At 34.9% G+C, this 17,769-nt stretch overlaps 1 protein-coding gene across 5 annotated transcripts in view; it reads left to right on the top strand.

Annotated features, from left to right (window-relative positions):
- The window catches only part of LOC105673152 (aquaporin homolog protein drip), a 32,679-nt gene that overhangs the window by 11,563 nt on the left and 3,347 nt on the right, over positions 1-17,769 (top strand). For 4 of the 5 annotated variants that reach the window (XM_067357258.1, XM_067357257.1, XM_012368572.2 and 1 more), the window contains exon 3: positions 8,397-8,584. In XM_067357258.1, the coding sequence (XP_067213359.1) occupies positions 8,397-8,584 (188 nt within the window). Of the gene's footprint in view, positions 1-6,224; positions 6,535-8,396; positions 8,585-17,769 lie in introns of those variants that run through there. The other variant, XM_067357259.1, reaches the window with a different exon arrangement.

Here is a 17,769-nt window from a genome sequence, read left to right as displayed (position 1 = left end):
TATCGGGAAAATCCTGTAAATATACAAACAATAGAATGCATAATGTAATAGCATATATTGTAAATTCAATTTTAACACTTGGCTTTTGTTTTACAAATTATAACATTAAATGTTTGAAGTTGGTATATATTGGACAAAATACAATGTTTAAATCATTTTTTTATTTTAATCAAATTTCTATTATTCTATTTGTATTACAATAAATTGAAACATTATTACATTTATTCGTGTAATAATGAAACAAATTTGTTGTACTTTTTTTAGACAATAATATTATATCTTTGAATCAAAATTCCGATTTTTTAGCCATAATTTTGGTTATTTGTTTATTATACAATATAGTAACAATAAATTTCCTATTTTATCGACGAAAGACATAGTTGTGTTAGCTACACGTATTTAATTTTACCGTTTTAAATCGCTCTCGATAGATTGCGACTTATTCTCAACTTACAGAAAAAATAAAAATGTCTCGCAAGGATGGCTGAACTGCATAGCCATTTGGGCTTAGCAAACCCACGCACCTGAGTTCATAAACTGCAGTCGTACACATACACATTAACTTCCATACAATTAATTAAGAATTAAAAAAGAATTTTAAGTGTGGATAAAGTAGAAAAGAATTTTGCAAGAGAGGGATTTTGCTCAATTGGCAGGATGGACTCGATTTTCAACGCTATTCTTTTTCTCATGAAGAATATAATTTGTCGCAAGTCCAAAATATAAATAATGCAGATTTTATTTTTGGATTCTTTTATTTTTTTATTGTTATCTTGAATTTTTCAAATAAAATTGCCTAAGTGAATTATTGAGTAATTAGCGAATTACAAACTAAGAAGTTTTAAGTTTGCTTTCTTATCTTACAGTGCGTAATCAATAAATATGTTTATTAGCACTTGTCGCACAAGATATGAATTGTTTATTTTATTTGCAATATTGTAGATTTTTTAATCCCTTAGTTTGTTTTTATTTTTCTCAAATTCTCTAAAATATGAAAAATATTATTTGAAAGAATAATTTTGACCGAACCGAGCGGAAAGTGCGAATCGTGTGAAACGGAAAATTCTGCATTCCGCCACATCGTTGGCGTGCCTCATTTTCTATGCACCGACAATTATAGTGTTCCCGAGCTAGCTCGCGGCTTCCGCGCGCGTGATTAGCATCGGTCGTTAATGTTATGCATTCGAGAAATTGTGCCCTAACGATCTCGATAATCATCGTGATAATGTGTTGACCGATGAGATGTGTTTACTTGTCATCGATTCATCATTTCCTGTAAAAAAAAATGCGTTTCTTAATCGCGTATCGCCTGCTTCTTATTCTATCGTTGTTCTTCTAGCCGACACGCTATTAATTATCTTAACAGCCGACAGGAATATTCTTAGAATATATGCTGATGTTATACGCTTCTTTTAACATTAAAAATTGCATTTTTATAGACGATTAATAATAAAAATGTAGCCTGCGTTTGAGTTAAATGTGAAACCATGATTTCCGTGCATAATTTATTTTACGAGTCTTGAGAATGTGGTACAATTAAATTTTATGTATTTACAGTGAGATCAATAAGTGATGAATTTGGCAGATAATTCTCGCGTCTCGAATTAAAATTTGCATGTGAAGTTGCGCGTGAGAAGTAAGTTTGTGTTAAATGCTCAGAAGTATAAAATTCGTCAGCGCGTCCTTCATAATTAATTAAAGTTAAATAAATTAAATGGAATAACACCTTTTTAAATTTCAGTAATAAAGGTGATATGTTTTAGGAAAAAAGAGGTTACGGTAGACTTTGTATTCGCAGTGAGATTTCTCACATTGCTTTTTGTTAACAACCGTGATGAAAAACGATCATTCGTTGAGATTCATTAATTTCCGCTGTGACATTATGTTATTATGTTCTATTATACACTGTTGTGTCATAAAAGTTGTCGTCGTATATGAAATACTTTGATACTAAACTTTTTGAAGAATTTGAAATCGATGTTTCTTCACTAAGAACTTCAAGAGATATTTTAGTTTCATGTTTAATTTTTAATATTAATTATATCTCGATAACTTTTTAAAATATTAAATATATCTCGGTCAAATTAAAATTGCAAAACATATCTGCTTTAACAACTCGAATTCTTATTTAATCATATCTGATAGAAATTGGTCTACTAAAAGTTAAATTTATCAAGATTTACATAGATTTGATTCTGAATGTCTACACGACAAATGTCATCTTTGTTCACCCACAGCGAGACGTAATGTTTTATTCATGACGCGATACTTATCGTAAATCATAAATAATTGAGTCGGCCACTTGGCGATTATCAATCATGCGCTCCTTTGTTTCATTATATCATGAATTCGATTTGACTATGAATTTCGAGATTAACTAGATTCATTTAATTTGAGTGTAATTATATAAAAATTGCCCAAGAGTATCATATAAAAATTACATATAAAAGCAAAAAAACGAAAATAGCTAGTAGAAGAATCTTTTTATCCGGATTAAATGTGAATTAAAGATTTATTTAGTCAACGATTGCAAATGACTTGAATTGGATACATGTCGCATTCTCGTGACATTAATCACGCAAGCAATTAATTAGACTGGCCGACAGCTGACAATGAGACATAATTTATAAACGGTATATGCGAAATATTTGCATGGCAATATGCACAGCAAAAATTTGTTCCATGCAGTATGTTGATAAATAAATATTTTCAGGAAATTTTCCATTACTTGAAATCATGTTTAAGAGAGATCGGTATTCGCTTGTACGTATTATTTATTATTTATTACGCGGATTATAATTTTAGTTCACAATTTACATACGAGTTTCTCAGACGCCAATCTGATCAACTGCGTGAAATAAAAATAGGGGAAAGTGCTCGATTACGGGTGGTTTCCTAATTCCGAGTACTTTTCTAAGGGCTGTACTCTGCAATTAACTTTTGTAACTAGGGGAAGGATAGGGCTAGCCATTGTAAGCCGAGTCGTGCTATCGCGTATTCATCACATTGCTTTTTATTTTGTGATTTAGATAAAAAAAATATTCTTTGGAATTTTCTGCGCAAATCTACTTATAAATACTCAGATTAAATAGATTACATTATTTACATAAAGGCATAAAAACTTGTTCCGAAATTAGCTGAAATTCTATTTTCTCACTCTGTATTTGCAGAGCTAAATGCATGCGCATCTCATTGTCAGCGAGTCATTGCGGAAGTTAAAAAAGTTAAACGCAAAACTATCAGTGATCTCATCCACTACACTAAATCGTATTCTTTGATTGCATACACTGTTCACTGGTGTTATTAAGGTTTTACAATGCATTTTGCATTCAAATTGACGTATTTTCCTTGATCCTACGAATTCTCGAATACAAATTGCATAATCTAGCGCGTTTTTCCGTTTCCCAGAACAGATTATAATTCTTCACGCTATTGTAGCTAATCTACAGCATCACTCACCTAATTCCGCATTGTACAACAATTAATCAGATTATTTTTCATTGTTTTCCGAAAAGACTCGTCACGAAGAGAAAAAGATCTTTATTTTGAAGAACAATGCAATCAGTCTTTATTGTGTCGCAATCGTAATCGTCATTTCTTTTATAAATAATTTGTCCAGCAAAAATAACATTAAACTGCAATGTGTGAATAATCTCTAATTTATTGTTGAAATAAATGATTGAATGGATTCGCCTAAATGATGAAATTTTTCAAATGGCACAATATTACGATAAGAATCATTGGGTAATTGATAATCGATAACATTTTTTTACATTAATGCCTTTCAAATTTCAAGTCACGCCTTACAGACTCTAACATTAATTTCAATTAGCTTTCAAACAAAACATTAGGTCTGTGTTATATCTTTGATGAATCTTCAGATTGACATGTGTGATTTACTATCAACATTTCGCACATAATATAAAGTTTTATTATCTTATTATTGATATATTTGTGATAGAAAAAAATTCTATTCAACTATTACGATAAAGTAAAATCGATCACACATTTGCAATTAAATCCAAAAAATTTGCTCCAAAAATAAATATAAAAAATTCCAATTTTTTTCTATATTTGCATCATTTGCTCTTGTATTTAAAATAATTTATGTTTTGTTGATTATTAATATCTGTAATCACTATGTAATATGCGGTATCTTTTGTACATTGTACAACTGTTTTCATTAAGCGCCATCACAATCAACATACCAAAGAGCAAGATGTAATACACGCAACATGGCGTGTAACGCGCGCGCACACGGGGGATTCATTGCGGATTACGTATGTAAGCAACACAAACGTAATTATTCTTGTGCGAGTGACGCGCGAGAATGCAACGCGAGTGCAGCAGGAACGATGCGAGTGCATAATACTAATTGCGGAAGCTATTTACGGAGTTGCTTTGCTGCCGCGTAACGACCCAATTAATGACGTATAATTATTGTCTGCTACCATTGCTTTTGAGCGAGAAGACCGAGAATCTTCTCGGCGGCGCAATATTTATCCACTTTGCACAGGTAGCGTTGACAAACATTGATAATACCGTGATAAAAACGCGCGACTGTGCATATCGTTTATTTTTGGCAGGGCCGTAGAAGTCGAGTCAATATGAGAAGGTTTTATCTTGTAGAAAAATGTTGGCTCTGATATAATACATATAGTAAATTTGGAAATAAAAATTATAAATTAATTTTTATTGACAATTTGTTGATATGTTGATAAATTAATTTGTTCCTTATAGGAATCTTTACAATCTTGATTTTGACCGCAGATTTTTTAATGAAGTTTATTTACATAATGTTATTTATATTGCAAATCGTAAGAGTAAGATATAAATTTGGGACAAGCTTTCTCGACTCACCCACATTTCTTTTTTTATTTCGAATTTGTCAGAGATTCCGCAGGTGTTCTATATCGTTCTGCCATCACGATAATCTGTTGACTTAATGCACGTTACGTTGACTTTTGTAACGAAAGAGATCGCCCACGCGAGAACGGCTTTTCTACTCGCGCGTTAAATGTGTTTCTTAGCGAGACGAAAACGAAAGTGAAAAGAGAGAGGGATCCCGAAACCAACTTGAACGGTTCACTGACACATCGTCGCTCATGGTTCATAAATTCGTTAACGCTAGCGAATCTCTCGCAAAATGTGATATACAAATTAGTTCACTAATTTATATTACGCATTTACGACACGCGCACTAAACTGATTGACATAAATCTTTAGTTTGAATGATTTTGACTTCCGTAATCCGACTTTTCCGTCAATTAGCGCATTTATCGCGTTTAACGCCTTTAAGCGTGCACTAAATTGCATTCATCAATAACATCAGTGTATGCGGTTTTTTCTTGTTATTCTTCCTTCTTTTTGCTGTTTGCCTATGTATTCAGCTTTTATTTATTCAATTTATATATTGATATTATTTCTCACATCTAATATCCGTGTGAAACAATTTTAAAGGTCGTGTATCTGCCAAATCAGGTTTACGAATTCGAATATGAATGATACGGCACTCGTATCGACATGTATCGACGCACTCATCGCTCGCGATGCACACGTCAAATGTTTGCGATGTGCAGATGTGCCACAATGTAACGTATGTTACGCATTCCTGGAGTATCATTCGTTAATATAACCTACTTCTCGATTAGAAGAAGTATGCAAACATATTTAAGAAATCGCGAATTTGCGCAAAAAATGCAATTCTGAGAAAACATAGTGAAAGTGTGTGTCCAAGAGACATCTAAGACCTAGAAAACTACAAATAACTGAAAATTATATTAGAATTAAAATTATAAATAATTTCTAAATGTGGATCAGATTATTTAATCTTTTAGGATGACATTAAACATGTGTTTAATGGACTTTCCTTAATTAAAATTTAGGACATTTAAATGCAACACATGAAAGATTCTTCTTAAATTTAAAAATTAACCTACACATCAAGGACACGCGGCGCGATTACGCGATAAACCGGCTCGCATCCTGACGGATCGAGAGCGACAGGATCGACATGGTTATATTTCGTTGCACAATGCAAATGTACCTCCTCTTCTTGCTTCCTTCCTCAATAAGCTCTCGAACGGATCCGCTATACACACGCGTGATAGACCCCGAGGAGGGACGGGGGAGGGACGGCAGAGAGGGTCCGCACGCGCGTTGTTCAGGGAGAGGGAGGACCCCGCGCCGCCGGTCGGCGAACGCAAGCGATATATGAAGGCGAACTCGCGCACGTCGCCCAGAAACTCTCACGTGGTGTGCACCACTCGCGGTGGCATTGGAAGTGTGATCCTCCGTGCTTTTCGGCAATCCATCCAACCCCTCTAATTCCTTTTATTCTCCCCGCACGAAAATTCGGTGAAAAAAATAGCCTCAAAGGCGTAGTCGAGATTTTTCTCTGTCGAGTGCAGAATCAACTTGTTTTCGTCGAGGAAAATATCGACATTCTCGTAGAGATTTGAGGGAGGTTCAAAAGGGAGACACCGGAAATCAAAGAGCGATTTCTTGCTGCAGTCATGAGCAAACCGTGGAAAAGTATGTGACGTGGAGTTATTGAATGTGAAGAGAGTGTTGGAATTATATTTGTTGACATTAGTGATCAAAAGTATTCTTGTTAGATATTCTTAATTTATGTTAAAGATTACGTTAAGAGATTACATCGAGTATCGTAATTGAGAAAATAGAGTTGTTTAAGAGTTATTCTTGTTACGTGGCGATTAAATTCATTACGATTGTAGAATCAGAAATCGAAATTTGGCTTCTGTTTTCTATTTTAATCTATGTAGATTTTAATCCAGAAAAAATAAGATTTTACTGAAGTGAGATTGAACGTTTTATTATATAATTTAGATTTTTAAACGGACTCGAAGTATTATTAATTATTCACAAATTTTAAGAGATCACGTCGAACAATATGATTCTGACTTTGAATTTAGATTCAGTGTCGTTAAATCTCCGAGAGACAAGCATTTTTTTCTTATAAAAATATCTAAGAAAATGTTTAATAAATTATTGTTATCTCACAGATAAATAGAAATACAAGTATTAGGTATAGAAAAAAGTTTGGCAATGATAACTTCGGGAGTCAAAAATTTCTCAAGTGTGTGTTAAGAGAGTGAGGAAATGTATTGATTTTACAAGGGAATTTTTATTTTGATCGAATATATAAAAAACAAGTGGAAGTAATCGATCAATGGTAATATTACATGGAAGAACAGGCTTCAAGGTATTCTTCGTGATGATGCACGCAAAACCAAGATATGCGTCGTTTGTTGACTGGATAGTAAATTACATAGGCAAACGCGGTCTGTCACTGCGATCCAAAGCACCTACAAGATGTATTCATAAAAGAATCATCACTTATATCATATCTGCATATTTTTTTCCTCGTGCTACATTCCTCTACTAAATAAAAATTTAATTAAACATTATGTTTATTTGATTTTTTAGTTTTTATATCTCTAGTGAAATATTTCAATATAAAGTTTTACTATTTTTTATATTTTTATGTTCGGAAAAAAGTATTTTTGAGAAACTTTATAAAGATTGTTATAAACTTTTTAATTATATTTTAAAATACAAATAATTTTATTCTGTTTTAAAAGTAGTTTAGGAAAAATACGAATAAATTAAAAAAAAGGAGAAAATTAAATTTGCGTGAAAAATAGAAAAATTTGAAAGTGCAGAAATTGAGACTAAAGATTAAAATCTAAATAGACGAGTATTTAAAAATATGTTTACTTTGAACAATTAAAATTTACGGATTGTCTTAAAAAATATTATTTTCTAATAGTCGGCGTACTTAGAAGTATTTTGGCGCTCAACAATACTAAAAATATCTCACGATAATAGAACATGTTTTAACTTTCATTTTCAATTAGTATCGAACGTTTATTTTGGACACGTTATCATGGACACCTTTTAATCGCGCCTTTTAATCACAACTGTGTAATCCACTCCACTGCACTTTAACAGACAATCGGACACATGTTTTTTGCGTTTTATATCTTGATAAGGGTTAAAAATTCTGTGTGATAAAAATTCACTAGATTCGATCTTGTATTCACTTATCGCATCAATCCTTTTCATCTGATTGTGTCTAAATTGCAAGCTACAAGAATAAACTGGAAATTATAATTAAATTAGCGTGTAAAAGTTAATAAATGAAATTGTAAATTAAAAATTACAGTTAAATTAATAGACTGCATGCAAATAAATTGGAATCCAAATTAACAAAAATTTACTAGGTTTTGCGATTGATTAATAATTTATAATTAATTTATCATTGCCAAAGTTAAAATTATAAAAAGTAGACATTTATTTCTTCAATTTGTAAGAAAGAAACAGATTAGACCATAATCTTTCTTTTTTTTAATCGAATCATTCGATTGTTGCAGGTGTGAAGGAGTTTGTCGGCCTGGAGGAGGTCAGTAGGCTTGAATTTCTGGTGATGCTATTCGCTGAGGTCCTGGGCACGTTTCTGCTGGTCCTCATTGGCTGTGCCTCCTGCATCAAATGGGCAACCACACCGAACGTATTGCACATCGCGTTCACCTTTGGTCTCGCAGTGGCAAGTTTGGCACAGGTGAGTTATCAAGTGAATCAGATTTCAATCAAACAAATTGGATTTAAATTTTAATTGTCATGATTGATAATCCAGTGATATCTGGAGAATGCAATAAATTACTTATAATAAATAATTTCGAGAATGTCTGACGATGAAGGCTGAGAAAATAGATTTATTGGCAATATATTGAGGAATAGGTCATGAAATCTTTCTACTTCATAAGTATTTATGGCAAATACTTATAAGAATACGTGCTCACTAACATTTTTTCGTCCAGAATTTTATTACGCTGCGTGCGAATTCTCATTTTTATTCATAAAAGCACGTTTGTATATGTATGTGAAAGCGAGCGCTTAAAGTCCTTCGAGTTTATCTTTATCTCGAGTGTTTCCCATTTTTGATATTTTATTTCACGGTTTTATATCCATTAGTACATAATTTAATTTGTATTGACAATAATTTATTTTGTCCCACATTTTTACTTTTCGTATTTTTTTTATAGTATGTATATGTGACATCCAAATAATGTCAGAAGCTGAAATATTATATCAGATTTTAAAATAATATGCATTCTATATATACATCACCTATCAATTAATCACAATTTAAGAATTATTATTATCAATAATGAATCACCACATGAATGAATAATCGCCGCAAAATTTCTTAAGAAGTCCATACTCGAAATAAAAATCACATTCCATTAATTATAATTCAGACGTTTTATTTAATTTACGCTAAAAGTTTCATTGCAAAAACGTAATTTGTGAAAAGATAGAATTCTATTCATTGAGGATTAAAAACGATTCATTGAGGATTAAAAACGAATAAAATGACGCAGGTTTACAAGAAATTAGCGAACTGAAGGATTTCGCGATGTACAGAAAGATTTCAAAAATGTCAAAAGAAAGATTATCATGATTCCTGGCATTTTAATCGTTCGCTCGGAAATTTGCATTTAACGAAGACACACTTGTGAAAAACAAGTCGTCTTGCGTTACATCACGATTAATAATTAATTAACGTCTTGTAAATGTTTCAGTTTTCTTTTTAAATGAGTCATATCGATCATAATTACTGAATGGGTCGGAGACGCGCTTCATTTCTTGCATTTTAATGATATATATTTGCATTTTTATCGCTCTTTTAATGCTATATAATAATAATGATTACAATAATTTTGTAAGATTATTTATTTTTAATTAACAGTACAATCCATATTTGTTTTTTTCAACACTTTAAATTAATTATTATAAGTACACATTACTTAAAATGCATGAAAGGATTATGTTATAGTTTTTTTAACACCTTGTGTTTCGATCGCGGGGATTTTTTTAGAGTGGGGATTCCATTCACTTCGCTAAAGTTTTGCGACTAGTCACCTAATCACTCTCACTCTCGTTTTATGAATCAGTCTTTTTTCCTTATTGAGACTGAAAGATTCTTTGATGCAATTCTTTTATCTCAATATATTTTAAATAATATTAATGGAAGAAAAGGATAAAGGATTACGCATTCTTTAATCGCGAATCTTTTCGCGATTAATCACCTTGATTGCTCATTATGCAAGTTTAAGCATTTAACATTTTCTACCTTACGTCGATTTCATCTAAAATTAATAATATCATAAGTAGACTAATTGATTTATTCGCTTTTTATATTTTTCTTTAATTTGCGAATAAATACCAGAAGGTTTTTTTACCTAAAGCTTAAAGTTTTTACACTAAATTCATACGTTTTACACCACAAATACATTGTTTCGATAAGTGATTACACGGCAAAAAGAAATCACCTGGTCATTTATTGAGACAGATAAGTAGACGAGATGGAATAGGGATCATCCGTAAATCACGTTTGGCTCGTCCTTTCGAATTCGCGAGCTGACCTCGTCCTCGAAACAATTTATAGCGCACTGCTCTGTCGACACGCGAACTTTCGGCGAATGGCCGGCCGATCTGTGAAGAGCACTCGAGCCGGCCCCCTTTGTATCAATCAGAGTTTGCGCGACGCGATCATGATGAGATGAATGGTCTCCTCGCTGGCCGGCTCGACTATTTTCCATGACAATTGAAACTGGACGTGGGAAAGTAATCGTAATAAATGATCGAATCCGGCCTCAAAAATTAAAAAAAAAACACACACACACAAGAAGAGTTAATTAATTTTTATAATTATATTTGTTTATCGCCGATATATAAAACTTTTTCCAATAATATAATATAAATTAAATTTTTCAACTTCTTGAGACTGATTTTCTAGAATTGAAAAAAAAAATTATTATTCGTCGTATTGATTATTTTTGCATTGTACGGGCGTGAAAGGATCGTGAACTTCGATTTAGCCGCGGCGACGCTTTAATTGAAGCACACGCGTGTGCACGCACGCGATACGTATGTAAACGCGTGCGTGTGGGCCGCCCGGGTCCACCGCGTGGTGGAAGCGTAAATAAGGCCGCCAGTTCGCCCAAGGGGGTCTAACTTCGTCCGGAGATGGTGCAACTGTGCCCTGGAGGCTTCTGACAACCTACTCCGAGAGCTCCGGAGCTGGAGCTCGAGAAACTAGCGTTCACTCTTATTCCGCTTGTGCGTCGCCCTTTTGATACTTCACTTTCCGACTGCCCGCGGCGCGGATGTGAACGTCAACATGGTGTCCCAGAAGTAGCGTAATATTCTCTTTCTTTTTCAAACGAGTGGGGGGAAGAAACAGATAAAATATGAAGTCCGAACCCAAAGAGATTGCGTCGCTGCTCAGCTAGCAATATTTTAATTGAGCATAATAATAGACGGTAGAGTGGTTTAATTTGATGTTTCAAAATCGTAAAAAATTAATCTCAAATCTCTCTTTTGATAATATTATATCTGCATTATGTTTCGAGATTTCGAGATTTGATCAATTTGTCAATCGAGTTTTGATCAAGTTCTGATCAAGTTCTGATCAAGTTTGATAAAAAATTGTCTTTATTAATTTATTCAAGTTTCTGAAAAAGAAAAATTTTGACTTTAGAATTCTATATTATTGTTTCAATCACTATTGATTATAGTTAAATGATCAGATATATTTCGGAGCCAATCTTATACTTTTAATTTTAAAAGAATCTTTCGGAAATTAAAAAATAAAACTCGATTAACATTATTTGTTTAGCAATGTTAGTGACACTTTCTCGGATGCCCAGAGTCTCTTTACTTTTATACCCTTGTAAGTTGACAAATTACTCCGGCGTTAAGCTGGAATGGGGAACGGTACTACTTGTCGTTCCCTAACTCCGATATCCAATTATATCTCAATCTCGTGACATAATCGACCACAATCTTTAGACGCGTTCAGTCACGCGTTACACGCGTTTAAATACAACTCAATTTTTCGCCTGAGACATCCTCGATGTGTTAGCGATCGGCTTTATTGTGCTAGCCGCTTTACACAGCCGGCGCATGAGAAAAAAAATTACCCGATGACATCTGTAGCCGCATTAATTATAGATCGGTTGTCTCTCTGTCTTGAGATAGAAGTTATTTAATTTATACAAGTGCATTATGCGTCGCTTAATAAGGCTGCTATTGGCAAAGAAACATTAAGTGACTTTTCCCGCGGCAGCGAAAAGAGAGACTTGGACAAGAGATGTCATGAGAAGCTCTGGAAAAATATTTGAGAGACTCCGCGTGTTTATTTAAATGAAATAATTATCGAGAATAATTATCGTGGATCTGGAGCGCGACGAGAGAGACGTTTTCCTAGCGCAACAGTTGTGTCAACATTGCACATCACTTTACTAATGTGCTTATGATCATTAAACAAATGTCGATTATTAAAAATTATTAAGAATTGAAGTTTTAATCTTATTTTGGCATTATAATGGTTTTATTTTAGCAGAAATAAAACTTCATTAAAGTATGGCATATTATTTAATATTGAAATTTTTAACTATAAATTTTACAACGAAGTTTTATGTTAATATAAAATAAAATTTGTAATTTACATGATAAATTTACATAAATTGCACTTAACTCTAAATTTAAATCTTTTTTGTCTGTATAATAATTCTTCTGTTTTAATTAATCGCAAATTATTCGAATCTATATTCTTTCTATAGACTAGCCAATAGTCTTTTAGAAACGATAAAAATAGATTGCAAAAAACGTATTCTCCGAAGCGACACAAGTGTTCTTGAGATCTGGCAAAAACCAGGCGCGCATGTCGTTTTCATTAGCTTACGAAATCTGCAATTTGCCATGATTAAGATCGTGCTACCTTGCGTTGGTGACATTCGTTTTTTTCTTCTTCGTCATCTTAGAATTGTCCAACAGATGGATATTACGTTAATTTTTCTTTCTATTTTTATAAAACCGAACATGATATTAACGTCGTAGATTCTACGTTTCACATTGTAATTAGAGTTTTAATGAGAATTATCTAACTTAATCTGAATCTAAATTTTCTCCTCTGATCAAATTTAATTGTAAATTGAGTTTTCACAAATGTCGTTCAGTTTTAATTAAAATTGAAATTAGTAACAAAAATTTGATTAGCCAATAATACTAATGTATCTAGAAAAAATTAAAATCTTACACTAATAATATCGATGATTAATGATATCGATTCTATTCGACGAATTTGAACTTTCCGAGAGAGAAGCTCGAACATAATAAGAAACAGAACAGCTCGCGAAACAAGTGAGTTTGCGCAAACGATATTATTAAAATCTCTCTTCGTGTACTTGCGGTTTGGCCATTCCTCATCCTTGCACTCTATCTTTTTTCGCGAGCCGGCTAAGGATGACGGTATAAAAGAAAAAAAAAAAGAAGAATATCGGGCCGTGAGGGAGGAAGATTGAAGGCTGAAACGAAAGAGCGAGGAAAGAGAGAGAAAGAGAGAGAGAGAGAGAGAGAGAGAGAGAAAGAGAGAGAGAAAACCAGGGAAGGTAGATGCAGATGTGCAAAGTCACAGTCGATCCTGTTCTGAATGCAAATCACACGCATCTCGTCCCGCATTATACGCAAATGCGCGTCTCTTCAATATGCGAGAGTGAGGGATAGCGTGCGAGGCGAAAAGAGCAAGAGAGCGACGCTTACGCAATGTGAGATGCAACAACAGTGATTCGGACCACCGGAAAGTATCGATTGTTACGTCGGTAAACGAGAGGAGAGATTTTAGAAGCGCTTTGATCAATCGATAGTCGTGAATGAGATTTTAAAGCGTGCGCTGGCGCACTTGTGAAAGGCAAAATCGCATCTATGAAAGTTTTAATCGATCTTACTGACAATAAGTATGTCGACAATTATGGCTCGAATTAAAATTCCGTCCACGACGGCTGCCACAATGCATATTACATTAATATATAGGTTTAACAACATTAAATTATTAAGGAATGTCTTTTTTAAATTACATGTGTACAGATAATATTTCAATGATCGTAATAAGGCAACAAGTATATTAATTAAAATTCCACAATTAAAAAAATATTTTTTGTCAACTTAGGAGTGAGTATGCTATTTAAAACATCGGCAAACACTGGGCGTGAAATTACATCTCATTAATCAAATTGATTTTTACTCCAATTAAATTCACTTAATGAAATTAGATTTTAATTTAATTAAATCAATCTGCTTGATTAGTCGGAAAGAAATTAAATGAAAAGCGTAATCAGACAAAATGAAGTTTTTTTTAGAAATCGTACGCACGTAAGGGAGTGCCTCGTTAATTACACGCGCGCGAGAGATAAGCATCTGAGCGTTTGCGCGCGTAATTGCATGAAGTTCAAATTTGCCAGGAGCAAAAATGTCATTGCTATTATCTTAGATCGCCTGTCTGGCGTTTACAAGGGAGATAAATGCGCAACGCGAATGATTCGTGCGTTTTGCTTACAGATGACTCCGGATTAATAATCGTCTCTCGTTCTCTAAACGATTTATAATGATAGTGAATTATTCCCTTGCAAGGCATATTCTTTTCAATTGCTTCGTATTTCGCATCCTTATGTACCGTCAGCTTTGTGCAATATATGCCATTACGCGCCGCATTGTTTTCTTTCGGCAGAATTTGCATAAATCCCGTATGCCCGCCAATATTGATTTTAGAGTCGGGCCAAGGTTTTCGGCACTTTTAAATTTCGATGCTTTATTTTCTCCCGGGACCTATAAGAATCTTACGTCACTTTTCTGCAACTCTTTCGGAGCAGATTCGGAGCTGGCGACGTTTTCCGAAATTTCACACGCGATGATCTTGTTTAGAAATGTCAACGTGTAAAAATGGCGCAGTTGAAAAACATGTAGGTATTTGTATTTGCTTCGCAAATTGGCATTCTTCAAATGCGGTGCTGCGATACACGTTTAAAGTAATGAAGTCAATTTTATATTACAGAGAATGTTTATACGAAAAGAAAATTTATACCTTTAGCATGACATAATATGAAATAAAAACTAATATCGAGAGAGTACGAGCGAGCGTGGCATATTCAGAATTGGATTTATCTAAGGCAAAATCACTCCTGCAGTAAGAGCGGCATATTTCTTGGCAAACATTAGAGTCATCTTGCTGGGGGCCTTTTCGGACCCCGAGAGGAGCCGCTCCCTCGTGCGCGCTGCGTCGTTACGTAATCAAGCCCACGGGCGAAAGATCATTGTCCTACGTCTTGCAGCTCGTGTGTGCGTCACGCAGCCCAATTATATCTCTACATGCAGGCCCGCACTAGTAAGGATAAGGAAAGATTGATGGGTCCTAGAGATCGACAAGTCTGATACTCGCCAATTGCATCTCTAAATTATTTTGTCGTTAATGCATTACGACACGTAAGATAAAAAAGATTCCGTGACCGAATAAAGTTGTAATGTTACAGCACATTCAAATGATTACATGCTAATGATTTGCATAATGATTTTATAACTTAATTATATAATGTAAAAATCAGTTATGAAGTATATATTGATTGTTAACTCAAAAATAATGTCGATAAATATGGATAATAAGAGAAGGCAAACTTTTCTCGATTTCTGTTGTTAATTAATTATTATCAATCTGTCATTTTTAATCGAAATTGTTTTTATTGTGCAATGAAATTAATTTATCGTGACATATTATAGTATGTCTGATGTATCGGAGTTATTAATTGTAAGATTAGGATCTCTTGAAGGATTTTGCCGATCCGATCCTGCGCTTTCGCGCTGCAGGAGCCCGTCGACAACGTGTACAAATTTGTAACGGAACGACGGGCTCCAGACACCTTACGGTAATTACTGACAATACGTCGGCGAGGGACCATTATTTAATGTTCGCGTACAGTTGTATTTAACGCTTGAACGAGTCTACGGACGATGACGGTTCGTCTCGAAAAGGAGAAAAGACGCGCGTAATTTGCATCATAAGCTGCGTCTCGTTAAATGCTGGATCCCGATCCTTCTCGTTTAATTAGCGTGAAATACTTTCTCAACGTCTCAATCTTATCTCTTTCCTATTATTCATTATTTATTAATGTTTTATATTTCACGACGCGGTTTTGATTCGATTTACAAGCCGAGAAAGTAGCAGTCGAATTTGTTTTGACGTTTTGACGTTTTGACGTTTATTAAAAAACGTTAAGTCGTTTAAATTAAATTTAATTACCCGATATTTGAATTATTGATGATTAATTGATGTTGAAACTGAAAACGAGGTCGGTGGCTGCCGATGAATCAGATCTTTTCTTATTTTTCTTATTTGTCACATAGAATTTCGAAAAGCCGCGGTTTTACCGCAATTTTACTGCCGAAACGAGAGAGGAAGCCGACAACCTTCGGCTCTGCCATCTGCCGATGACAACAAAGATGCGCCACAAAGGACTGAAAAATGATACAAGGCGATCAGCTTTGCCTATCGTATTCAGATTTTATTCTAAGGCGAATCGCCCCACGCGCGATCCTCCTCCTTGCACCTGGTCGCCGCTAATTTGAGGCGAAGTTTGAGCAACGCGTATCACACGTGCACGCTCGTTCGCGCGAAAAAGGAGCGTGCATGTGCAGCGAGCATGCATCTTCAGGTGCGGATTTATCCCTTCCGCGAAAAGTTTTGTCGATGATAAAAAAAGAAGCGACTCCACGATCACTGTTCTGCATTGTTTTCATTTACACTTTGTTGTATCTATTTCACATTTATTTATACGCGCTGCAATCGCAGCTTTCTTTTTCATTACTTTATCATATCTTATATTTTTGAGCATTTATTCGCTAAAATTGCCAATGTAACACTTTGATAACGGCTGCTTGTCTTGTATTCGATCTTATTATTTCTTGTGTATTGTACAATAATCCTAGACATTGCTTCTCTCGAATCCGATCCTGCGTGCTTTGCACGCGTATGCACGGCGTATGACCGCGGGCTGTGGGTCGCAAGGCCCCGGGGGCGCGAAACCGCGGGATAATTCGAGATCGTACGATCTACGCCGAACGGAACGGATGTTGAAAATTAATTTCATATTCTGCTCCTAAATTTAAAAGCGCCAAAAAAAAAAACCGGATGCTCACGTAAGACGTGACGTAAAAAGTAACAAGGAGACTTAGAACACAATTGCCACATTTCACGCCTGATTTTATCGACGATAAAAACTTGCAAATCACATGCGTACGAATCGTGTATGCGCCGTCCGGACCATATTTAGCTAAAAATGGATCCTCAGCTTGAAAATTTCACGATCGACCCGAGATAGGCGTACGAGGCGAGCCTCGAAAACGAGGCCCCGCCGAAATACGCGCGAATTTACGCGCGAAATGCGCGGTTCGTTTATTACTTTTCTCAGAACAACGTTGCGAACGCGAAGGCAAGGCCGATGAGTCGCGGAAACTGGCATAACTTTCCCCTTTAGAACGCGCTTTAAACGGCGCACTTTATATATTCCACGAGGCTCCAGACAGACGTGTGTCGCGCGAACACGTGTCAATTAAAGCCGCGCACGGCCCGAGGATTTTTTATTTCATCTGGCAACCCGCAAGGCCACAGCCCTCCCAGGAGTCATATAAAAGAATCTGTCTCTCCCGATTGTCAAGCCTGCTGATTTAAATTGCGAATCGATTCTTATGGGCGCGCGCGCACGACCAAAATCTTTCATTGAAAAACTTCTCATTAAAATGATTCTTGTTAAATGTACGGCGGACAGTGCAGAGATACATTCGCCCGCGCATATAAATCAACGATTGTCGAGTTTTCGGAGCAGCGAGGATGAATTTCGAGATGGCGTTTGT

This window comes from Linepithema humile, chromosome 6 (genome assembly GCF_040581485.1).
Source record: "Linepithema humile isolate Giens D197 chromosome 6, Lhum_UNIL_v1.0, whole genome shotgun sequence".
Classification (NCBI taxonomy): Eukaryota; Metazoa; Arthropoda; class Insecta; order Hymenoptera; family Formicidae; genus Linepithema; species Linepithema humile.
This window is presented reverse-complemented; position numbering and strand designations above follow the sequence as displayed.